General features: G+C 43.5%; 1 protein-coding gene across 1 annotated transcript; it reads right to left on the reverse strand.

Annotated features, from left to right (window-relative positions):
* Nucleotides 1-4524: 4524 nt before the first annotated feature.
* LOC134932802 (Y-box-binding protein 1-like) lies at nt 4525-23794 on the reverse strand. Its single transcript, XM_063927558.1, has 3 exons — nt 21030-23794; nt 16217-16307; nt 4525-4842 (listed from the first exon to the last, which is right to left on the reverse strand). Exon 1 carries the CDS (start codon nt 22787-22789, stop codon nt 21488-21490), a length of 1302 nt encoding a protein of 433 aa, XP_063783628.1. The 5' UTR covers nt 22790-23794; the 3' UTR covers nt 4525-4842; nt 16217-16307; nt 21030-21487.
* Nucleotides 23795-26261: the final 2467 nt, after the last annotated feature.

Consider the following 26261-nt stretch of genomic DNA (forward strand, 5'->3'; position numbering starts at 1 on the left):
CTTTTTTATACAATGGTGCCCAAAACTGAACACAATATTCCAGGTGCAGACGTACCAATGCCTTATACAGCGGCATGATTACATCCGAGTCCCTTGTCTCAATTGCCCTTTTTATGCACGCTAGCACCTTACTTGCCTTCTTTACTGCATTTTGACATTGTGTACGGTTATTAAGCCTATTATCAATGAATACCCCCAAATCTTTTTCCAACTCTGTTTCCCCTAGGCGTTCCCCATTTAATATGTGGGATGCAAGTTTGTTTTTAGTCCCAAAATGCATAACCTTGCATTTGTCTGTATTGAACCTCATTTTTCATTTAGACGCCCAGAGTTCAAGTTTAGATAGATCATTCTGCAAGGACTCCACATCCCATTCTGAATTAATTACCTTACACAGTTTAGTATCATCTGCAAAGATTGACACTGTGCTTTTCAGGCCTATTTCTAGGTCATTGATAAATATGTTGAACAGTAGTGGTCCGAGTACGGACCCTTGTGGTATTCCGCTGACTACTGGGGACCAGGATGAGGACTTCCCGTTGACCACTACTCACTGTACCCTGCTATCCAACCAGCTGCTTATCCATGTGCAAATAGTTTTTCCTAGGCCAATCTCCTTTAATTTGATCATCAGTCTCCTGTGAGGAACTGTATTGAAGGCTTTTGCAAACTCTAGGAAGACCACATCCACTGCTTTTCCTTGATCAAGATTATTGCTCACTTCCTCGTAGAAGCTAATTAAGTTAGTCTGACATGACCTGTCCCTCACAAACCCATGCTGGTTCTTGCTAATAATCCTAGTGGACTTTAGATACTCCTGTATGACGTCCCTTAGAATTCCTTCCAATATTTTCCCCACTATAGATGTTAAACTAACTGGTCTGTTGTTTCCCGGAAGATTTGTGGATCCCTTTTTAAATAATGGCACTACCTCAGCTATACGCCAATCCTTCGGTACCATGCCTGATCTAACTGAACTATTGAAAATCAAGTATAGGGGTCATGCTAGTTGTGAACTAAGCTCCAAAAGAACCCTCGGATGAAGTCCATCAGGACCAGGTGATTTATTAATCTTAATTTTGCTTAGTCTCTCCCCGACTACTTCTTCTCTTAAACAAGTATCTAACCATGAATCATTACTTTCACAATTGTAATGCTCTACTTCCACCATCAGTTCTTCACTGGTGAATACTGATGAAAATAATTTGTTCAGTATTTCCGCTTTTATTTCATCATCATTTATCAATTCTCCTAATTCATCTTTTAATGGACCTATATTCTCCTTTTTTAACCTTTTACCGTTTATGTATTTAAAAAACTTTTTAGGATTGGTTTTACTCTCTATAGCGATTTGCTTTTCATTTTCCATTTTAGCTGCTCTTATTGCTTTTTTGCATTTCTTATTACACTCCTTATAATACTTGAAAGACTCCTTTCCATTAGATTTAATGCTTTGAAAGCCCGCTTTTTTTTAAATACATTTCTGCCTTAACCTTCTTGTTAAGCCGCATCGGTTTGAGTTTAATACTCATGCGTTTACTGCCCATGGGAATAAAGTTATGAATATTGCTATCCAGCAACCCTTTTAAAACATCCCACATTTCCGAAGTGTTCTTGTTATTAAACAGAACCTCCCACTCTATGTCGTTAAGTGCACATCTAAGCATACTGAAATTAGCCTTCCTAAAGTTAAAAGTTTTGGTGGAACCCCTGTAGCTATGTTTCCTGAAACTGATGTCGAATGTGATCATATAGTGATCACTGTTACCCAAAGTCTCCCCAACTTTAGTGTTTGATATAATGTCCACATTATTAGTAATTACTAGATCCAGGGTAGTTTTACCCCTAGTTGGGTCCTCGACTAATTGAGACAAGTAGTGATCCCTAAACATATTTAAGAACATGCTGCCCCTCGCTTTAGCACATGAATCGTTACTCCAGTTTATATCCAGGTAATTAAAATCCCCAATCACAAGGATGTCCCCCAATCCCGCAGCCATTTTGATTTGCTGCAATAGTTGTTCTTCCTCATGTATGCTAATATCCGGCTGTTTGTAGCACGTGCCTATGACTAGTTTTTTTACATCAATTTGAGATTTCTTGAGATTTCTACCCATAGTGACTCCACATTATCGCCAGTCTCCTCATAGATAACCTCCCTTAAGTATGGTTTAAGTCATGGTTTAACATAAAGACATACACCTCCTCCTCTTTTGTTAGCCCTGTCCCTCCTAAAAAGAGAATACCCCTCCAAGTTAGCAACCCAGTCGTGAGAGTCGTTCCACCATGTTTCCGTAATACCTATAATGTCATACTCAGCCTTTGATGCTAACAATTCCATCTCCCCCATTTTACCTGCTAGACTTCTTGCGTTTGCAAGCATACATTTTAGTTTATCGGTTCCTTTAGGTCAGGGGTGTCCAACCTTTCACCTTCCCTGGGCCACATTAGAAGATGAAAATTTGGTTTGGGCTGAACATAAAATAAAATAACAGTAACGATACCTGATCATCCAAAAAAAAACATAGAAAACATAGTTAACATATTAAACTTACTTGGAAATGAAGTTAGTGAGATGTTTGACATTGTTTCTCAGCCACCAATGCATCCATATTTGCGTCTATGGAACTTGCTGCAATTCTCAGTGAGTGCTCAAGGTGCTCATCAGATATTTTGGTTCTAGTTTTATTCTTTGTGTGCTTCATCCTTGAAAATAGCTGCTCACAAATGTAGGTGCTTCCAAATAGTGATGACATGAATAAGGCATGATTGTGAAGTGAAGGATATTTTTCTCTGGGAACATATATCTTATAGAAGTCCATTAAAGAGACATGGTCAAATTTTTCTTTCAGTTGAATGTCAGATTGGAGCTCTATGCATTCCATTTGCAAATTGGCAGGTAATATATTAATGTCCACTGAAAATGGAGTTGCAAATATCAGAAAAGATGGCTGATTTTTTCTATAATCTTGAAACCTGTTTTCAAACTCCTGTACCAAATTGAAAAGCAAGGCTGCATATTTTTCCATGTTCACAGAGGCGTGTTTAGCCAATGTGCTAAAATGCATCAAATTTTTTGCCTTCATTTGAGAATGCCATAGTTTTAGTTTCATTTCGAACGCTGTTATAGTTTGAAACATTGTGCTGATCAATTGGTTTTCACCTTGAAGACGCATGTTTAACTCATTTAAATGAGTGGTCAAGTCGACTAAAAATGACAAATCTGTGAGCCAGTTTGCATCGTCAAGTTCTGGCACACATTTTGTTTTAGATTCCATAAATGACTTGATTTCATTTCTCAGATCATAAAATCTTGCCAGCATTTTCCCTCGACTTAACCATCTTACTTCAGAAAAGTAAATGATGTCCCCATACTCAGCATCCATACATTTTAGGAATTCCTGGAATTGGCGATGATTCAATCCCTTGGACCTTATGAAATTTACAGCCTTGATGACAATCTGCATGACGTTAGCTAAAGTTAGTTAGTTAAAGTTTAGGTGTTTGTTTTCCTAAAGATTTCCCATCCTGGTTAACTAGTGCATCCGTACAGTTACTGATACAGATTGTCCTTCTCGCTGCCTCTCCAACCCCACCGTACTTAGTATTGCCCACCTTACTTTTCTCTTTCGTCAACCCAATGTTCCCGTCTAAATTCATCGCCCTGACATAAGTATTTTCCCTTAAGTCCCGTACAACATTTTCTATAGTCTGTAATGATGACACATAATTGTTATTATTTAATGCTTTAGCAATACCTTTCTTAACACCCTTAATAGAACCCATGTAAATACCCTTACCGGCTGCACTTTCCCTCCCCCCTTCTCCACCCCCATTTATCTCACTACCACCATCCCTACTATACTCGCTGCATGACCCATAGTTTCTAGCTAAACCCTCCCCCCAGGCTCCTAGTTTAAAAGCTCCTCCAACCTACAAACCATGTGTTAATTCATACCAATACACCACTGATCTTGATTATGCAAATAAATGTCCCTTTTAATAACTAGAATTGGTAATTGATTTATCTCCTATATAGTGGACACAAAACGTTCACATAGAGTTACACTTTACATAGCCCATTAAGTTGTATCACCATCCATACCACAAGGGGTCACAAATTAGTTACTTAAACCTCAATACAACTCTACTTAACAACCAAGAGGCTGAGCGCAGCACTTCTTGTTTCTATTGTCAATTTTTATAGGTTTGGTCACCTCTAGTGCTTGTTCGAGTCACTCACTACACACTCAAAGCAGAGAACACAGAGAACATACTTTTTAAGCTATAATACCTGTCGCACACCACCTGAAACAGACTTTCTCTGTGTGTATGCTGAACATCTTCTTCAGCTCATTTTTGTGACTGCACTACAATAATCAGAGCATTTTTGTGACTGACATACAATAATCAGAGCATGTTTGTGACTGCCATACAATACTATGAGCATTTTTGACTGCCAAACAAAACATGCAATTTTTGAGACCACCAGACAATACTGAAAGCATTTTTGTGACCACCATATCATACAGAGCAGTTTTATATTGCCAAATAATATCATACCATCATGCTTAAAAACTCCACCTCAAAAAATTATTTAACTCCTTCAGGATGACCGTAAAAGCCCATTTCAACATACTTTTCCCTACATAAAAAATAACTCTCAACATCACTTTATTTCATTACCTCCCTCTGTCTAACAATAAAAAAAAAAAGCCTCTGTATCAATAGAAAACACTACTGATGAGCAGGTGGATGCACTTTTTTATGAGAGTTTTTCTCTGCTTATGTCCACGGGCAAATGTGCCAACTCTGCATGTGTGCCATAAAATGTGTTCATCTCTGTAAAAAAAAGGACAAAGTTCAAGATTATTACCTGTTATTTGTTAACATTTATTTGTATAGCGCCAGCATATTTTGTTGTAATTTACAATTGGGAACACAGTTATAAAACGAAACTGGGTATTGACAGATAGATATTTGTACTTTGTTTTTCACTGCCATTGCCTTTATATGCTGATATATCTAAGAACAGTGACATATAATTACTGTTCACGCTATTACGACTGTTAACATAAAGAAATGCTCAATGAACATAACTGCCTTGAGTTTGAATAATGTAAAATGGGTCATCACATAGCTTTGTAACAAGTAAAATCAACTAGATTTAATCACATCTAGTGGCTATCAAAGTGTGCATAACATTAACACCTTTTATTATTACATAACAATCGTGGCAACCTTGGCATGGACGACTCCATGGTTGGAGAAAGAAAGATTTGTGTTAGGTTTCATAATATCAAATTTAATGAGTCTGTGTACTGGGTTACAACCTCAGTGGCTGGAGAAGAGTGTTCATTAAATTGTTTCCGGTATTTTGTGTTTGACTGAATAATGGTTTGGTGTTTCTAAATAATCCTTTTAATCTGGACTGAGTTGCTACCAGGTATACTAACAACACAATGTATAATAGGTGATAAATCATTAGTGCTGGTTGACATACTGACAAATAATTTCACTCATGTTAGCAGAAAAGCAAACCTGTCATTCCCTCATAAAACTACAATGATATCTTTACACATCATATGAAATAATAAATTCATAAAACTACATTAGTAAACTGATTTCAACATGTGGCAAGCACAATAAATAGGTACTGAAGGTCGCCAGCATGCCCTATGCACGCAAGCGATTCCTGGCACTACTGAACAACCAGCAACTAGCATTCCTGGCACTACGAACAGTGGAATTAGTATGATATGCCGGCACCTGGGATCCTAGCATTCAGAAGAACGATGCCAGGATCTTGGAGGTTGTAATGGTGACAGGGCCCAAAACACTTGAATTCCTCTGTATAGGTGAGGAGCAGCGTTAGCCTTTTATTATATAGGAAATGATCACTATATTTAATCCATAAATGGATTAATTTAATATGGTAAAATATGTGTTGGAAAGGATATAGGGCTACCCCGCATTGGTTACATTGGTTAACTCAGGTTTAGGCATCTTCAGAACTGCATTGCATACTGACAATAACAGCAGGCTTAAGTGGAGACCCTACAGGTGACAACCCGATCAGACTTGTGCAGCTTTTTCAGGGGAGCGTATTCCAGAGGAGGGTCGGCTGAAGACCGGAAGCTCCCTGTCTAGCTCCTGTGAATCAGTCAGGGCCTGATCATCAGGGGGAGTGCTGGAGGATGGTGTGCAATGTGTAAAGGGCCCCATACACTTATGCGACCACATGTCGCAGGCGATTGCAGGCGATCACCTCGGCAGTCTCCCGGAGGGCAGGATCGCCCAAGATACATCGGATGCTGTCCTTTTGCATACAATGTATCTTGGGCGATCCTAGGCGATCCCAGCCATGCCCCCAGGTCGGACTTGATTGAATGTGCAGCACATTCAATCTGGAGGATCCGATCCGATGCTCACGGGAACGCGCATCGGATAGGAAACACCTCCAAAATGCCTGATTTCATCCGATATATATCGGGCACTATTGCTCTAGTGTATGGGGCCCTTAAGGTAAAGGACCCCACACATGGAGCGATATAGCTGACGACCCAATGCATTGGAAAGAGAAAACAGCTATAACGTTCCGTGTGTATGCATCCCGTGGATTTGTTTGTCACTTCACCTCATCTTTCTGCATGTTCAAAAGATCAGAGGATATGTCTGAAGATCCCATGCAGCGCTATGCCGGTGGAGGCGGCATAGCGGCAATATCGTCTGTACACAGTGTACCGTGTGTGGGGGCCTTAACCTCCTACTGCAGTAGACAGTACAGAAGACGTTATTCAGGGAGGCACTTAATCTGCCACTGTTGACCACATATTTTCTCTATCGTCCTAGTGGATGCTGGGGTTCCTGAAAGGACCATGGGGAATAGCGGCTCCGCAGGAGACAGGGCACAAAAAGTAAAGCTTTAGGATCAGGTGGTGCGCACTGGCTCCTCCCCCTATGACCCTCCTCCAAGCCAGTTAGATTTTGTGCCCGGCCGAGAAGGGTGCAATCTAGGTGGCTCTCCTAAAGAGCTGCTTAGGAAAGTTTAGCTTAGGTTTTTTATTTTACAGTGAGTCCTGCTGGCAACAGGATCACTGCAACGAGGGACTTAGGGGAGAAGAAGTGAACTCACCTGCGTGCAGGATGGATTGGCTTCTTGGCTACTGGACATCAGCTCCAGAGGGACGATCACAGGTACAGCCTGGATGGTCACCGGAGCCTTGCCGCCGGCCCCCTTGCAGATGCTGAAGTAAGAAGAGGTCCAGAATCGGCGGCAGAAGACTCCTCAGTCTTCTAAAGGTAGCGCACAGCACTGCAGCTGTGCGCCATTTTCCTCTCAGCACACTTCACACGGCAGTCACTGAGGGTGCAGGGCGCTGGGAGGGGGGCGCCCTGGGAGGCAAATGAATACCTATTTTGGCTAAAAATACCTCACATATAGCCTCCGGAGGCTATATGGAGATATTTAACCCCTGCCAGAATCCGTTAAGAGCGGGAGACGAGGCCGCCGAAAAAGGGGCGGGGCCTATCTCCTCAGCACACAGCGCCATTTTCCCTCACAGAAAGGCTGGAGGGAAGGCTCCCAGGCTCTCCCCTGCACTGCACTACAGAAACAGGGTTAAAACAGAGAGGGGGGGCACTAATTTGGCGATATGCTTATATATATATTAAGATGCTATAAGGGAAAACACTTATATAAGGTTGTCCCTATATAATTATAGCGTTTTTGGTGTGTGCTGGCAAACTCTCCCTCTGTCTCTCCAAAGGGCTAGTGGGTCCTGTCCTCTATCAGAGCATTCCCTGTGTGTGTGCTGTGTGTCGGTACGTGTGTGTCGACAGGTAGGAGGACGATGTTGGTGAGGAGGCGGAGCAATTGCCTGTAATGGTGATGTCACTCTCTAGGGAGTCGACACCGGAATGGATGGCTTATTTAGGAAATTACGTGATAATGTCAACACGCTGCAAGGTCGGTTGACGACATGAGACGGCCGACAAACAATTAGTACGGTCCAGACGTCTCAAAAACACCGTCAAGGGTTTTAAAACGCCCGTTTACTTTAGTCGGTCGACACAGACACAGACAGGGACACTGAATCCAGTGTCGACGGTGAATAAACAAACGTATTCCTTATTAGGGCCACACGTTAAAGGCAATGAAGGAGGTGTTACGTATTTCTGATACTACAAGTACCACAAAAGAGGGTATTATGTGGGATGTGAAAAAACTACCATAGTTTTTCCTGAATCAGATAAATTAAATAAAGTGTGTGATGATGCGTGGGTTCCCCCCGATAGAAAATTATGGGCGGTATACCCTTTCCCGCCAGAAGTTAGGGCGCGTTGGGAAACACCCCTTAAGGTGGATAAGGCGCTCACACGCTTATCAAAACAAGTGGCGGTACCGTCTATAGATAGGGCCGTCCTCAAGGACCAGCTGACAAGGCTGGAAAATATAATAAAAAGTATATACACACATACTGGTGTTATACTGCGGCCAGCGATCGCCTCAGCCTGGATGTGCAGAGCTAGGGTGGCTTGGTCGGATTCCCTCACTAAAAATATTGATACCCTTGACAGGGACAGTATTTTATTGACTATAGAGCATTTCTATATATGCGAGATGCACAGAGGGATATTTGCACTCTGGCATCATGAATAAACGCGATGTCCATAACTGCCAGAAGATGTTATGGACACGACAGTGGTCAGGTGATGCAGATTCCAAACGGCACAGTATGGCCGTATAAAGGAAGAGGACTTGTTTGGGGTCGGTCCATCGGACCTGGTGGTCACGGCAACTGCTGGAAAATCCACCGTTTTTTACCCTAAGTCACATCTCTGCAGAAAAAGACACCGTCTTTTCAGCCTCAGTCCTCTCGTCCCTATAAGATCATATCTGCCCAGGGATAGAGGAAAAGGAAGAAGACTGCAACAGGCAGCCTATTCCCAGGAACAGAAGCGTTCCACCGCGTCTGACAAGTTCTCAGCATGGCGCTGAGACCGTACAGGACCCCTGGATCCTACAAGTAGTATCCCGGGGGTACAGATGGGAATGTCGAGACGTTTCCCCTTCGCAGGCTCCTGAAGTCTGCTTTACCGAGTCTCCCTCCGACAAGGAGGTAGTATGGGAAAAAATTCACAAGCTGTGTTCCCAGCAGGTGACAATTAAATTACCCCTCCTACTACAGAAAAGGGGTATTATTCCACACTATATTGTGGTACTGAAGCCAGAAGGCTAGGTGAGACTTATTCTAAAAAAATTTTTTTTGAACACTTACAAAGGTTCAAATTAAGATGAAGTCACTCAGAGCAGTGATAACGAACCAGGAAGAAGGGGACTATATAGTGTCCCGGGACATCAGGGATGCTTACCTCTATGTCCCAAATTTGCCCTTCTCACTAAGGGTACCTCAGGTTCGTGGTGCAGAACTGTCACTATCAGTTTCAGACGCTGCCGTTTGGATTGTCCACGGCACCCCGGGGTCTTTACCAAGGTAATGGCCGAATTGATGATTCTTCTTCGAAGAAAAGGCGTCTTAATTATCCCTTACTTGGACGATCTCCTGATAGGGGCATAGTCCAGGGAACAGTTGGAGGTCGGAGTAGCACTATCTCGGATACTGCTACAATCAGCACGGGTGGATTCTAAATATTCCAAAATCGCAGCTGATCCCGACGACACGTCTGCTGTGCCTAGGGATGATTCTGGACACAGTCCAGAAAAAGGTGTTTCTCCCGGAAGAGAAAGCCAGGGAGTTATCCGAGCAAGTCAGGAACCTCCTAAAAACAGTGCATCATTGCACAAGGGTCCTGGTAAAAATGGTGGCTTCCTACGAAGCAATTCCATTCGGCAGATTTCACGTAAGAACTTTTCAGTGGGATCTGCTGGACAAATGGTCCGGATCGCATCTTCAGATGCATCAGCGGATAACCCAATATCCAAGGACAAGGGTGTCTCTCCTGTGGTGGTTACAGAGTGCTCATCTTCTAGAGGGCCGCAGATTCGGCATTCAGGATTGGATGCTGGTAACCACGGAGCCCAGCCTGAGAGGCTGGGGAGCAGTCACACAAGGGAAAAATTTCCAGGGAAGTGTGATCAAGTATGGAGACTTTTCTCCACATAAATATACTGGAGCTAAGGGTAAATTTATAATGCTCTAAGCTTAGCAAGACCTCTGCTTCAAGGTCAGCCGGTATTGATCCAGTGGGAAAAACATCACGGCAGTCGCCCACGTAAACAGACAGGGCGACACAAGAAGCAGGAGGGCAATGGCAGAAACTGCAAGGACTTTTCGCTGGGCGGAAAATCATGTGATAACACTGTCAGCAGTTTTGCATCCCGGGAATGGAAACTGGGAAGCAGACTTCCTCAGCACGACCTCCACCCGGGAGAGTGGAAACTTCATTGAGAAGTTTTTTTCCACATGATTGTAAACCGTTGGGAAATACCAAAGGTGGACATGATGGCGTCCCGTCTGAACAAAAAACGGGACAGGTATTGCGCCAGGTCAAGGGAACCTCAGGCAATAGATGTGGACGTTCTGGTAACACCGTGGGTGTACCAGTCGGTGTATGTGTTCCCTCCTCTGCTTCTCATACCTAAGGTGCTGAGAATTATAAGACGTAGAGGAGTAAGAACTATACTCATGGCTCCGGATTGGCCAAGAAGGACTTGGTACCCGGAACTTCAAGAGATGCTTACAGAGGTCTTATGGCCTCTGCCGCTAAGAAGGGACTTGCTTCAGCAAGTACCATGTCTGTTCCAAGACTTACCGCAGCTGCGTTTGTCGGCATGGCGATGGAAAGCCGGATCCTAAGGGAAAAAAGGCATTCCGGAAGAGGTCATTCCTATCCTGGTCAAAGCCAGAAAGGAGGTGACCGCACAACATTATCACCACGTGTGGCGAAAATTTGTTGCGTGGTGTGAGGCCAGGAAGGCCCCACAAAGAAATTTCAACTCGGTCGTTTCCTGCATTTCCTGCAAACAGGAGTGTCTATGGGCCTCAAATTGGGGTCCATTAAGGTTCAAATTCGGCCCTGTAAATTTTCTTCCAGAAAGAATTGGCTTCAGTTCCTGAAGTCCAGAAGTTTGTCAAGGGAGTATTGCATATACAAACCCCTTTTTTGTGCCTCCAGTGGCACTGTGGGATCTCAACGTAGTTCTGGGATTTCTCAAATCACATTGGTTTAAAACCAGTCAAATATGTGGATTTGCAGCATCTCACATAAAAAGTGATCATGCTCTTGGCCCTGGCCTGGACCAGGCGAGTGTCAAATTGGTGGTTTTTTCTCAAAAAAGCCCATATCTGTTTGTCCATTCGGACAGGGCAGAGCTGCGGACTCGTCCCCAGTTCTCTCCCTAAGGTGGTGTCAGTGTTTCACCTGAACCAGCTTATTGTGGTGCCTTGCACCTACTAGGGACTTGGAGGACTCCAAGTTGCTAGAAGTTGTCAGGGCCCTGAAAATATATTCCAGGACAGCTGGAGTCAGAAAATCTGACTCGCTGTTTATACTGTATGCACCCAACAAGTTGGGTGCGCCTGCTTCTAAGCAGTCGATTGCTCGTTGGATTTGTAACACAATTCAACTTGCACATTCTGAGGCAGGCCTGCCACAGTCTAAATCGGTTAAGGCCCATTCCACAAGGAAGGTGGGCTCATCTTGGGCGGCTGCCCGAGAGGTCTCGGCATTACAACTCTGCCGAGCAGCTACGTGGTCAGGGGAGAACACGTTTGTAAAATTCTACAAATTTGATATCCTGGCAAAAGAGGACCTGGAGTTCTCTCATTCGGTGCTGCAGAGTCATCCGCACTCTCCCGCCCGTTTGGGAGCTTTGGTATAATCCCCATGGTCCTTTCAGGAACCCCAGCATCCACTAGGACGATAGAGAAAATAAGAATTTACTTACCGATAATTCTATTTCTCGGAGTCCGTAGTGGATGCTGGGCGCCCATCCCAAGTGCGGATTATCTGCAATACTTGTACATAGTTACAAAAATCGGGTTATTATTGTTGTGAGCCATCTTTTCAGAGGCTCCGCTGTTATCATACTGTTAACTGGGTTTAGATCACAAGTTGTACGGTGTGATTGGTGTGGCTGGTATGAGTCTTACCCGGGATTCAAAATTCCTCCCTTATTGTGTACGCTCGTCCGGGCACAGTACCTAACTGGCTTGGAGGAGGGTCATAGGGGGAGGAGCCAGTGCACACCACCTGATCCTAAAGCTTTACTTTTTGTGCCCTGTCTCCTGCGGAGCCGCTATTCCCCATGGTCCTTTCAGGAACCCCAGCATCCACTACGGACTCCGAGAAATAGAATTATCGGTAAGTAAATTCTTATTTTTAAAGTCAATGAACCGTTCACTGACTTAACTATTCCTCACCCTGACTGTACTTTTTACTATTTAAAAAAATTGGCTTGCTTTAACAGTACAGTTTAATAGTGAAAGGACTTTTCCTACTGTTAATTGATATCTTGAATACATCTAAGTAGGTGAAATTCAGCTGTTCATTTATATTACAGTAATACTATAGTTAGCATCCTTCAGCGCAGGGTGGCTAGTATTTAATCAAATCACATTATGAGGACAAGTAAGAAAACAGTTTATCCACCATTCGTGTACTGTCTTGTCCCAGTATTACAGGACAATAAGAGCAACTTAAAACTGAGGCAGAGATTGCATCAGAGCCACAACTTTAAGAATTTCCAATAACAGAAAGCTCATTCAACTCCTTAATTGTAACTGATTGTTCTTCAGACAATAACTCCTCAATACTGCAATTATTTGAGCTAATTTACAAGCCCAGGTTTGCAACTATAATAACCTGATTTTCACTAACAATGCTATTTGTCCAATTAAAGGACTATTATAAAATAGTATAATTAATATTGAAGGATGTTCTCATGTATTGAGGCATTATTAGGTCCTATTTATTTATGAATATACAATTACCTACTAGTATATTTTTGGATTGTGGGAGGAAACTGGAGTACCCATAACCATTATATCAACTGTATAGCTATACTAACGCATAGAAAGAAAGGGCTAATTAGCTACAGTAGGTAGTGAATGTACTTTAAAATAAGAGGATAGGATCCTTTCAATATTTTTATAACCAATAATAGGTTATTGTAATTTTTCTATCCAGTTATAACTACAGTTGCCAATTCGGAGCTTCTGTTTGTGTACCTGATAATGGTATTTTGTATTGACTATAAATCATACAATTTTTCTGGTTTGTATGTGTGAAAATTAAGTTATGTGATTATTTTAATAACTCATTATTTTAAAGATTTGTTTTGACCATCTGTGATATATCCGAAGTTTGTTCCTGAAAAATTATTTTTTTTTTAATTATTTCTTACAGTATACATTGTACCTAAGAGCCACATTATTTATATTATATTGATAAGTATTTTACTTGGTATTTTTCTCTGTTAATAATTGGCATAGTTTTTCCTAAGCTAGCCCCTGGTGGATTGTATATCATTATAATACAGTAGCTTGGGTGGAGGCACTGATTGACCCTGGAAACAGAAGAAACGGAATAAAAGCTGTCACAACCAAGTCAGATGAAAAGTAAGTAGGGTTACATGTGGAGATCCCTTTCAAAACAAAAGGAATTCTGCATGGTTACAGCATACTGTTAATTTATTGTGCATGCACACAGCATTAAAAAGTCACAAAGTATGCATCATGTCACAGCCATGCAACTAAATACAGTATAAGGGTGTAATCAGTGGTGCCAAGAGAGGGGGGAGAGGGTACAAATTACCTGTTCCCAGGTCTGATGGAGGAGCCCAGTGGGGGCCCAGGTCCCCGCCTCCCCCTCTTACCTGGCAGCAGCAGCTGCAGCTCTTCTTTTCAGCCCAGCACACGTTGCAGTGTGGCCAGGGAAGTGCTTAAAATACAATTTATTCTGTATTTTGTTCTAAGAGTGCATGGCCATGCCTCCTGTGATTAGGCCATGCCCCCTGAAGAGGACCTGGACCCAGCCAGGCTCTCTATTGCCCTGGCTGGGAGGCATGCCATGCTCCTGTGAGTGGGTGCTTCTCGTGCTAGACACTCCCCTAAAGCAGTGTGGCCATGCCCCAGCATGCTGTGGTCACACCCCCTCCAGGGGGGCGTGGGGGCCCAGGAAGTTGTTGTACCAAGGCTCAGGATTTCTCTTGGCAGCCCTGGGTGTAATGTGCTCATTTGTGTATCATTACACCTATTTGTAAAGCTGGGTAAACACCTATACGACCATCATGCCATTCTTTCAATTTTGAACTATCATGTGATGTTGCAAGATTGTTTTTCATTATGTTTTATCAGTTGAAAACTGGTTGAGTCAAAGGATTGCATCTTATTTGCTACTTAGTATTCATCCGTTTCTGTGTTGCTTTATTGGACCAAAATTGGTGTGTAAACACTGCCAACCATTCTGACCAACTTTTATCCCTATGCTGTTGCTGCCTTTGTATCTTTTCATCCTCTATTTTAGACAAATTGTGGCAGAATTTAGCAAGTTATCAGCACTTTGGTTGGGACTTCAAAACGGAGTGAAGTTGAACATAACATTGCATGGATAGTGAGATTGTACAGGTGCAGTGGCTTATCTATAATGGGTGCAGTGTGTGCAATGCACACAGGCCCCTGGGTCCAGAGGGGGCCCACACCACACACACTCCACCCATTTCTTCTATATACTTACCTTTCTAGTGTCCGGGGGGTGGGTCCCCTACTCTCCCGAGTTCCGTAGCCAGCAGCCGCAGCAGGGCTGTAAGCGCTCCGTCTGAGCACTAGAGACTCTGGCACAGTGCCAGAGTCTACAACGCATGCGCAGGTCTCCGGAAAAATGTCCACCGCGCCATTTTTTTGGGAGACTTGTGCATGCGCTGTAGACTCTGGCACTGTGCCAGAGTCTGTAGCGCTCAGACAGAGCGCTAGTAGCGTTGCTGCCAGCTATGGGACGGGAGAGGAGGGGGCCCACACTCGGAGACTGCACACGGGTCCCCTCCTCTCTAGATACACCCCTGTATAGGTGTGCACTCAGTTTAAGAGTAAATGACTTGGCAAGTCAGTATGGCATAGATTGCTAGGAATACACACTATTCTCCTTTTCGGATGCTTTCTCCTTGAGACATTACTATGCTATAATGAACCTATTTAAATGACAGTATTGCAAACGTTATTCCTCAACTGGCATTTGTGGCTCAGTAGTGTCTTAGCTGCCTGCTTCCTCAATATCTGTTTATTACAGGTTACTATATAATTAATGAGGACACAATTTTCATCATGGGGAAACTAATATCGCGGACAGGATTTGCTTTGGACCTTCACATAGATGAAGACCTTTATCTTCACCTATGTCTCCTCTATCCTCTTGTACCTGTTAGAACTCTGTTCTGTTTTGCTGTGTTTCCTAGCTGTATGAATCCCCGCCACCAGGTGTCACAAAGCTTCATGTTATGTGAGCTGCAGTACTGGATCTTTCCAGAGGTGCTGCTATTTTGACTCTGCTCTGTGGCCAGCTGTTATGTGACTGATTGCTCATTCATTATTAGCATGGACTACACCTGACACCTGCCTATTTATTCTGCCTGATTCAAACATTCAGTGCGGGGTCATCAATGTTTCCTGCACTGTTACAATACTTGTACTATGTGCTGTACCTGTGTTCTGTGGGCTCCTTTGATCTGTCTTGCCAAGTATATCTGCCTTGTCATGTATATCTGCCTTGTCAAGTATATACTGTATGCCATGGCAAGTTTATCTGCATTGTCAAGTATATATGCCTTGCCAAGTATATCTGTCTTGCCAAGTATACATGCATTGCCATGTATATCTGCCTTGCCAAGTTTATCTACATTGCAAAGTTTATCTGCATTGCCTAGTGTTCCTGCATTACCTTGTTACTGTATCTTTCTTCAATAAATATCTTCATATATTTCACCATACTCTGGGATCTATTCATAAAGCAGTGAAAAGAGTGGAGAAGTGAGCCACTGGAAAAGTTGCCCATGGCAACCAATCAACAGCTATGTATAATTGTGTAGAATGCACTTGACAGATGTTACTTCAGTGCTGATTGGTTGCCATAGACAACCTCTCCACTGGTCCACTTATCCATTTGTTTCACTTCTTAATGAATAGACCCTTCTGTAACTACTTTTTCACCGCACTCAGGGCGTTCATAACAGTACTTCACATAGCACTTGCTTTCTTACTTTCCTTTCTTCCTCCTCTACACTCTCGCTGGCAGCCCTCTACCTAACAGTGCCAGTACACCCTCTTCTTCCTTCCTCCTTCCAAAGTCTCCTGCAAGCACAAAAAGAGCAGAAACTACTATTATATTAGTTACACCAAACTCAAAAACAAATAACACAGTCAGGATTTACTATAAAAAAAATACAGCAAACGGTAAGGATAGCAAATGAGTGAAAAGACAACAAAGAAGTACAAACTTTTGCTAAATATCTAATTATGTACTTAGCATAATTATTAACATTTACTTATATAGTACCAACATATTACAGTATGTATTACTATTAGGAATAGGGTTACCACCTTTTTAATTTTAGGTTCCCAGACAGGGTGTGTGGTCAGAGGGCTTGGCAAAATCCACAGTAAGATTACAACCAAGTTATTTGTCAGAGCCCCTTCATGAATGTCATATAGTATCAAAGTCACATATGGCCCTTTATATGCCATCAAGCTCCTCCACATACCCCTTTATTTACCATATTCTCAACATGCCACAATTATATGCCATCAGGACCCTCCCCATGTCTTTTTATATGACATCTGCTCAACAGGCCCCTTTATAGGCCACCAAAGCCCGCACGTGCCCCCATCTTGCAGTTTCTTGCACCAAACTCACCGCACTTACATCTCCTCCTCTAGTCACTATCACATAATACTTGAACCTGATGTGATGGAATTCCTCCTCTAGTCACTGGTACATAATGCAGGAACTGGAGTCACTAGTACATAATGTAGGAACTTGGATAAAGGAACACCTCCTCTAGTCACCAGCAAGTGACAGAACTTTCTGGAAGGAAAGCCCAGCAGAGACATTACCAATAAAAACAGCAATGCAGAATAATGAGAATTTCGATGGTGTCTTACTCCAGGCCTTGCCCCCAGGTATCAGATGCATGGACCAAGCTGTACATTCTCCTCTTCTTCTGGGTGCAGATTCCTCCTGAGACTAGTACAGGCACACCTCGGCCAAGCCACTCTGTCACACAGTCCGTGCAGAGCAAGGTATACATATATATATATATATATATATATATATATACAAATCAAGGTCTGTTACCTTCTCTCCTCCATCTCCATAACCACCACTTGACAAGTCGCAGCCATAGGGATCCTGGGAAATGTAGTCAGGGAAAGCATGCAGGGAGGCATGTTTCATCTAGACCTGGACCGAGTGGCTGCAATTTTCTATGTGCCAGGGGATGAGACTGATTCAAAGGTGGGGTTGTGACATCACTATAGGCTGGATCCATTTAGGCCAGGGCTGGCCAAACCAGTCCTCAAGATCTACCAACAGTTCACATTTTCCAGACCACCTAGCTGGAGCACAGGTGTTGTCATTACTAATTAAGATGTGCTGCATTCATTCCTAACTGACAATTCTACAGATCTCCAGGAGGTCTGGAAAACATGAACTGTTGGTAGATCTCGAGGACCGGTTTGGCCAGCCCTGATTTAGGCTCAATCCTTCTTTGTGCAGTAAATCCGCGGTTAACACACATTAACCCAAAGATTCTGAGGGAAGTGCCCGGAACTATGGGTTAACACATTAACGGCAGCTGTGATAAGGGCAGAAAGCCCTATAATGGCAGCTGTGATAAGGGCAGAAAGCCCTACATACCATGGATTTATGTCTCATGACGGGGTGAACAGAAATCTGCATAAGTACAACCTGCGGGTATATCGTGGGCTGCAATTAAATAGACCTGAGCATTGCTTTAAGGCTAATTGAAGCTTTGAGGCTAATTGAATCCAGCACTATGGAGGTTATTCAGGTAACATTGCTAAGCGATGCGACCACAATAACCCCATTCCCTGCGCGCGACCAACCAATGTGATCTGATCATATTGGCTGCGAATGCCTCTGCCTGATTGACAAGCAGAAGCGTTCATGGGGCGGGTGGGGGGGGGCAGTGATGGAGGGTTGTGAGGGCGGCGCCGGGAAAACGGGGGTTGGTCTGCAGCATTTTCATAGCGGCTGCGTGGCTGACCGCCTGCATACACAGCCTAGCGGTCACAACAGCTGGGCAGGCCATTCTGCATGCTGGGTGGCCTTGCCCTGCAATGGGCGGCCCCCAACATACAAAAGAAAGGATTGCAGATTCTGATTTTTAGCAGAATCTGAAATCCGTACTGAAAAGCCCCATATGGAAGACTGTAATAGTGGGCAAGATTGCTTGAAATGCGGAATCAAATTTTTTAAAAATGGGCAATCATTTACTAGGCATGGTTTTATCTTGTAAATGATTGCCCCTTTAAAAAAAACATCAGAGTTCAGTCGGCATCCCGCACCTCTGGCAAACTCAACCGCTATTACATCTTGCCTTATGTCTCATTCTGGCAGCTACAGCATGCCGATCCCTCAGGATCATTGGCAGTGCTGCTAATCCCATCTTGGAATATAGCTCTGCAGTCAGATGCAGGCAGGATGGAGTAGAAGATGCAGGCCAGAAAAGAGGAGGTGGGATGGAGGAGAGGACAGGTCAGCGACATTGTGCTTGTGCAGGTAACTAAGGTTATTCATCTGAAAAGTTTAATCTCAACATCTAATGCTCTAAAGCAGGTTTTTCCAACTCCAGTCTTCGAGAACTCCTAACAGTGCATATTTTCCAGATCTACTAGTGGGCGCATAGCTGTATTTATTACTGACTGAAACATTTTAAAAGATACACAGATGGTGCTAATTATTTCATGTATTTCATCCTACACATACTCCAAAACTCACATCTTCAACAGGCCAGACCTCCTTGATGAACCCATATGCCTCTCAGACCTTCTCACATACTACTCTTATGTCCCCAACATGCCCATTACACCTCCTCTAAATGCCTGTCACAGATGCTGTACCTTTATGCCTCTCACACCCCCTCCACTTTTACTTTAGTTGAAGCCTGCAGAGGAAGGAGGAACAGAAAGCCATGCAGACCATTGGTCAAAGTGAATTTTTTTTAAGTGGGGGTATGAAAAGATCAGGGGGGGTTAGTTAGATAGGCCAAAGCCTGAGCCACCCTGACATTTCCATACCACCACTTTAAAATAGCACCCCTCTAAGCTTTCCTCACAGCACCCATCACTCATTACAGCACAGCACCCCTCTCCCCTCAGAGCTTCCATCATAGCACAGCACCCCACAAAGCACAGCATTCCTCACCCATTGCAGCACAGCTTCCTTCACCTCACAGCACATCATCCTTCACCCATTACAGCACAGCACTCTTCACTCATCACAGCACAGCACCCCTCACCCATTACAGCACAGCCCCTTTTATAGCACATTTCTCACCTCACTGCAGAGTACACCTCAAAGCACAGCATCCCTCACAGTGCACCTTACCGCTCACAGCACCTTTCTCACCTCACTGCACAGTACTTCTCACAGTACACCTCACTCCTCAAAGCACCCCTCACAGTGCACCTCCCTTCACAGCACAGTTTCCTTCTCCTCACAGAGCCCACGGCAGCATTTTTAATTTGCCTCCAACTAAATTAGCTCAAAAATTGAAAACACCGCCGGCCACCTCTGATTGGCCTCCAGTGAGTGAGCTGCAACTAGCTTGCAATCAGTGCCACATTTAAACAGACACTGCAGCCACATGTATACAGGACCAGTGACAGACCAACCTGAAGTGAAGTGCCAGTATGACATCCCATTTCATACAGGTACACATCGAGCATTAGTGCAGACTAGACTGTAGTTACTCCTCCTCCTCTGATATGCTGTGTTACCTCAATACCTTGTGCAGAATAGGTCTGCTGATGTGGAAGTTGTCTACTCCCATTCAGTCTTTATTTCTGCTTTATAACAAAGCAGATGATATGTCAAATTGGTAGCAACTGTCTGGGGCCATAGGTGAAGACCTATAAGCCTCTTGTTGCCCACTGCCTATCTAGGCATATTAGTGCTAATTCAAAGAGTTTTGTGCTGTGCATTAAGTGAATGCCTTAAATTAGGCCCTATATGTGTTTAATACATAGTGTTTGAATACTGTATTTTTTAATATAATATATTTTGTAGAGCTTGAGGCAGTGAAGGTCTTGGTGTGGATCAGCTTTGTGCGGGTCAGAAGCTTCATCCAAACTACTAACATCACTCTAAGTGTGACACCTGCCTAGGTAGGTACGGTATCCAGGCGGTATGTCCGACCCCTTTCTACAATACTAAATTCCCAACTGGTGTCTGGGACAATCGACTTCACACTGCGAAATAATGAACTTTTTATTACACTGGAACGAAGAACCTCAGGAGTCGTTGATCCTATAATTACTTAAATGCTTTTAGTTAAACGGTGTAACTTTCACTCCACTATCGTATCTCTAAATAAACATTTGACATTAGACGGTATACACTGCACGTTATTACACAATCAGTACAATTTCAGTTACCTTTGCCCTGCACGGTACCGTGTATAACCCAACTAGATCACCCTTAAAGTTCAGCTGATCAATGTAGCATTGGTGCACAATGGGTACCTTATCCTGACTAGTTCCACGGTCTATATCTAGAAATGTGGCAAGTCACTGTGTTAGCTGTCCGTAGAAGGGTTATCATTTTCCAGTCATCGGGGATACTGAAGTAGTATGATGCAGCTCAAAAACTCTTTGCCTCTGTTACGTGGGATGAAGCTATAGCTTGCCATAGGAGAGTGCTATATGGCCAGTTCAGTACAGGGACCTGGGAGAGAGTTCCTATGCAGCGCTCTATTGCTTGACCATGCCTACTGGTTTAAACTGGTGTAGGCACAATCATGACAGGCTGTGCGACATGCGGCTTTCACTAACCTAGTCCTGCTGTCTGTGTAGCTCTTTTTAGACTTTTACTGAGTGGCTCTCACACACAGCTGCTCTCAGTGGCACCTCCATTTTCTGACTGGAATTTTCCACTGCCAGAGATGCCCTCCACTCTCACAGCTACCTCAGACTGTGTCCTGACCAACTGTCATCCCTCCAACTGTCCCTGGTCATGTGACCTGCCCCTGACCTCCAGAGCTGCTGCCAAGGCTGCTGGGAAATATCTGCTTGTATAATCAAATGTACATACTCTGTAGCGTGCCACACGTAATACCTCATATAGCAGGGTATTACATATCTCCACACTAGAATTTTGCGTGTCCTCACGCAACAGGCAATATTCAAAGTTCAATATAGAATAGTCTACATTAAAATGTTTGTGTTACAGTTAAACATTTGAATAAATGGTAAGTACATACATTACATAACAAATGACTCTATACCACAGGCTAATAGCTATTCTGAATACGTAGAGCACCTTTGTTCTTCTTCCCTGACCTCCTCACAGCCTGCTGGAACATCAAATTTACCTCCTCAGAGGTTATCGTGGTGTACTCGCCTGAGTAATACCACTCTGGAAGATACCTCTCACTCTTTTTAGCTACACTAGGTGATTCTGCTGGAACATTAGATTCAGAATTTTGCACAACAGAATCTGGGCAATTGGGTCTAAGGGGTGCCAATCCCTCTGCCATGGACATGCAAGTCACTCCCTCTGTAAGTTTTTCCTGGTCAGTAGCAGTCGAATCTACTTGATTGGGGTAGGCCATGCTGGAATCGGTACCTTTCACTCTTGGTTTGATCTCATGTACTGGCTGTGTAGGAAGTTGTTGCCTGACTGCATCTGGTAGCCTCTGCTGCATTTTCTCACTCTGTTCTTCCACAACTTCTTCATCTGTCCGTCCCAGTGATTGACTTTTCTCTGGGATGACAGGTTCTTGTTGTCTTTTCTCAGTACTTTGAGCTTCCCCTTGTTCTTCTCCACTTCTGTTGTGTTGGTAATCCTGCTGACAGTTGTGTGGAGGATCTCTACAATGCGGACAGCACCAGTACTGTTTGCGACCTGTGGCATGTTTGTTGCCTTGCACCTGGACACCACCAGGACCAGTTACATTAATGGCTTTGATGCCCTTCTTTCCATTTGCCAATTCAAACTCAACCATTTCTCCACTTCCCAGGCTTCGGAAACACTCTTCCAGTCTGGCCTTCTGAATGGCAGTATAATGCACGTATACTCTTTTTTTCGTGTCAGTTCGCTTTATAAATCCATAGCCACGTGGTACACTAAACCACACAACTTGGCCTGGAATTCTTCTTGCGCTGGCTTGTTGAATAGCCTCATCAGATGATGTGCCAGACACGCTAACCTGGTTCTGTACTACTGTGTTTTGACCTGCATCTCTGGATTGTCCTTCACAGGGTGGTCCTACTCTCTTCACTCTTCCTGGGGGTTGTTGACAATTTCTTTTGATATGCCCACTTTGTCTGCATCGCCAACAAGTAGGCCTCCCCCGACCGTCAAATTGCTTAGTCACCCCTTTTCCAGTCTTTCGGGGAACATCCCATTTGGGTTGATTTCGCACTCCATGGTCTGGACGCCACTTTTTGTGTCCGGTTACAGCCCATTTCTGTCTCAGGTCTCTTAACTCTCTTCTTACGTCAGTGAGAGTTTGGGTAAGTTCTGCAATCTTGTCATTAAGGATACTAATCCTGTTGTCATCTGCGGTGGGGTTGCCTTCTTGCACTTCCATGTTCGATCCTGTTCGTTGACGCCAAATGTGACACCTGCCTAGGTAGGTACGGTATCCAGGCGGTATGTCCGACCCCTTTCTACAATACTAAATTCCCAACTGGTGTCTGGGACAATCGACTTCACACTGCGAAATAATGAACTTTTTATTACACTGGAACGAAGAACCTCAGGAGTCGTTGATCCTATAATTACTTAAATGCTTTTAGTTAAACGGTGTAACTTTCACTCCACTATCGTATCTCTAAATAAACATTTGACATTAGACGGTATACACTGCACGTTATTACACAATCAGTACAATTTCAGTTACCTTTGCCCTGCACGGTACCGTGTATAACCCAACTAGATCACCCTTAAAGTTCAGCTGATCAATGTAGCATTGGTGCACAATGGGTACCTTATCCTGACTAGTTCCACGGTCTATATCTAGAAATGTGGCAAGTCACTGTGTTAGCTGTCCGTAGAAGGGTTATCATTTTCCAGTCATCGGGGATACTGAAGTAGTATGATGCAGCTCAAAAACTCTTTGCCTCTGTTACGTGGGATGAAGCTATAGCTTGCCATAGGAGAGTGCTATATGGCCAGTTCAGTACAGGGACCTGGGAGAGAGTTCCTATGCAGCGCTCTATTGCTTGACCATGCCTACTGGTTTAAACTGGTGTAGGCACAATCATGACAGGCTGTGCGACATGCGGCTTTCACTAACCTAGTCCTGCTGTCTGTGTAGCTCTTTTTAGACTTTTACTGAGTGGCTCTCACACACAGCTGCTCTCAGTGGCACCTCCATTTTCTGACTGGAATTTTCCACTGCCAGAGATGCCCTCCACTCTCACAGCTACCTCAGACTGTGTCCTGACCAACTGTCATCCCTCCAACTGTCCCTGGTCATGTGACCTGCCCCTGACCTCCAGAGCTGCTGCCAAGGCTGCTGGGAAATATCTGCTTGTATAATCAAATGTACATACTCTGTAGCGTGCCACACGTAATACCTCATATAGCAGGGTATTACATAAGCGCCAGACTTAACATACTTGTACATTACATGGACTTACAGCTGTACCCCCAACTGTTTACAACTAATGATACACAGCACAAAAATAAAAGTATTAGAGTACTGCAGGTGTAAAAAAAATTTCTAATCAGTCACCATGGTTTTGTTCTTATTCTCTTTATTGAAGAAATACCAGTATTGTTGTGTTGTAATACTCACACAGTCATAAACGTTTCAAGTCTTTTATTATATTTTTGGGCTTTTACTTTCTACATCTATTTTTTGCATAATGACACAAATGTGAACAGAGCTTGTTCTTCCTCTGGCAAAGTTCCTAGAAAATTGTTTGGCAAAGGCTTAGTATTGTAAATCGGAAGAGCAAATGTGCACTGAATACTTGTGTCATACATGTTTATTATGGTATTATTGTTATTACTACTGTTATTGTTGTTGTTGTTGTTGTTGTTGTTGTTATTAGCAGAACATAATTATAGAGCAATAACAATGTAAGCATATTATTTACAATTATGGCTGCACATTTATTTTGCAAAAAATATCAAATAAACATAAAAAGGGACCATACCAGCTTAATGGTAAAACCTCTTACTGTAACAAAGATGAAAACTGCTAAATTGGAAATATATTTAAAATCTGTATTGGAAAAGCACTAATACTTTTTTCTTTATGATAATTGATATGTAGAGTATGTAGAAACTTTTGCTATTAAAAATCTGAATTACACTGAAGAAATGCATTGTTTTGCTATATACTTTTGCAATGTCTGAATAATACAAAGTAAAGCACACATAAGTTCTAAAATATATAAAAATATATATAACTATTTTAACATAACAATATAAAAACTACAACCATAACATCATTTTTACAAAGATTCCAACATTAATAATATATCAATAATAAACATATAAGGGGTAATTCAGAGTTCATTGCAGCAGCAAATTTGTTAGCAGTTGGGCAAAACCATGTGCACTGCAGGGGGGGCAGATATAACATGTGCAGAGAGAGTTAAGGCCAGTACTCACTGGCCGATGCGGGAGAGATGTGTGCTGAGCAAACCGCTCAGCACACATCTCTCTCGCCGCTCAGCACAGCGCGATGTGTGCTGAGCGTGCGGGGGGGCGCTCATTTCACATTCATATGCGACCCGCTAGATTGGCCTGCACGGCAGGCCAATATAGCACCAGCGATAGCGATGCGCGGGGCTACGCATCGCTATCGCTGTAGGGTGTACATACGGAGCGATCAGGCTTAAAATCTAAGCAACCTAGTCAGATTGCTTCGATTTTAAGCAGCGATCGCTCCTTGAGTACCCACTTTAAGATTTTGGGTGGGGTGTGTTCAAACTGAAATCTAAATTGCAGTGTAAAAATAAAGCAGCCAGTATTTACCCTGCACAGAAACAAAAGAACGCAGCCAAATCTAACTCTCTCTGCAAATGTTTGCCACACCTGCAGTGCACATGGGTGGTCATTCCGAGTTGATCGCAGACAGCAACTTTTTGCTGCTGCTGCTGCTGCGATCAACTAGTACACGCCTATCGAGGAGTGTATTTTAGCTTAGCAGCCCTGCTAAGCTAAATATTTTTCAAGCAGAACAAGACCAGCCCTATACCTACTTACCCTGTGCGACGATCTCTACGATGCTGGAGCTGGCTTTGACGTCAGACATCCGCCCTCCGTTATCCTGGACACGCCTGCGTTTTCCTTACGACTCCCAAAAAACGGTCTCTAACGGTCCGGATCCGCCCAGGTACGCCTTCTTTCTGTCAATCTTCTTTGCGGTCGGCTCTGCGACCGCTTCCATCGTAGGACGCGACATAACCCGGCGACCCCTGTCTCCGGGCAACGTCACGCACGCGCAATGCGGCCGCCACGCATGCGCATTCCGGACCTGTTTGCACCGCAGCGACAAACCGCTGCGTGCGAACAGGTCGGAAATGACCCCCATGGTTTTGCCCAACTGCTAACAAATTTGCTGCTGCGATCAACTCTGAATTACCCCCATAATGTATTATTTATCTGTTTACCTCCAGGTCATTGATGGATTGTGTAGGCACAAGCTGGTTTAAGTTCTACCTACACAATCCCTAGCTAAACCAATAAGGCTATGTTTTGGTTGGGATCAGTATGATTTACCGACAGTCAAAATACCGACAATTGACCGATAGTCAAAATACCGACAAGGTCAAAATACCAACATAGTAAAAATACCGACATTCACAATTTCGACATGGCCAAAATACAGACATATAAAATGTCAACAGATCAAAAAGTCAACACAAGTTTTTAGAAAAATTTGGTGTCTATGTTGACATAGGTCAACGTGGACACCGTGTAAGTGTACCGCGTCCCCACGCATGGCTCGCGTGCTTCGGGCACGGTGCCTCGATGCGCTAGGCACACTATTATAGTCCCCTCCATGTCTACTAGGATGGTAACGTATGAACAAGTCGGTTTCA

The sequence above is a fragment of the Pseudophryne corroboree genome, chromosome 6 (assembly GCF_028390025.1).
Source record: "Pseudophryne corroboree isolate aPseCor3 chromosome 6, aPseCor3.hap2, whole genome shotgun sequence".
Classification (NCBI taxonomy): Eukaryota; Metazoa; Chordata; class Amphibia; order Anura; family Myobatrachidae; genus Pseudophryne; species Pseudophryne corroboree.

Coding starts and splice junctions, on each gene's coding strand:
- LOC134932802 (XM_063927558.1), bottom strand. CDS start 22,789: ATGGAAGTGCAAGAAGGCAACCCCACCGCAGATGACAACAGGATTAGT.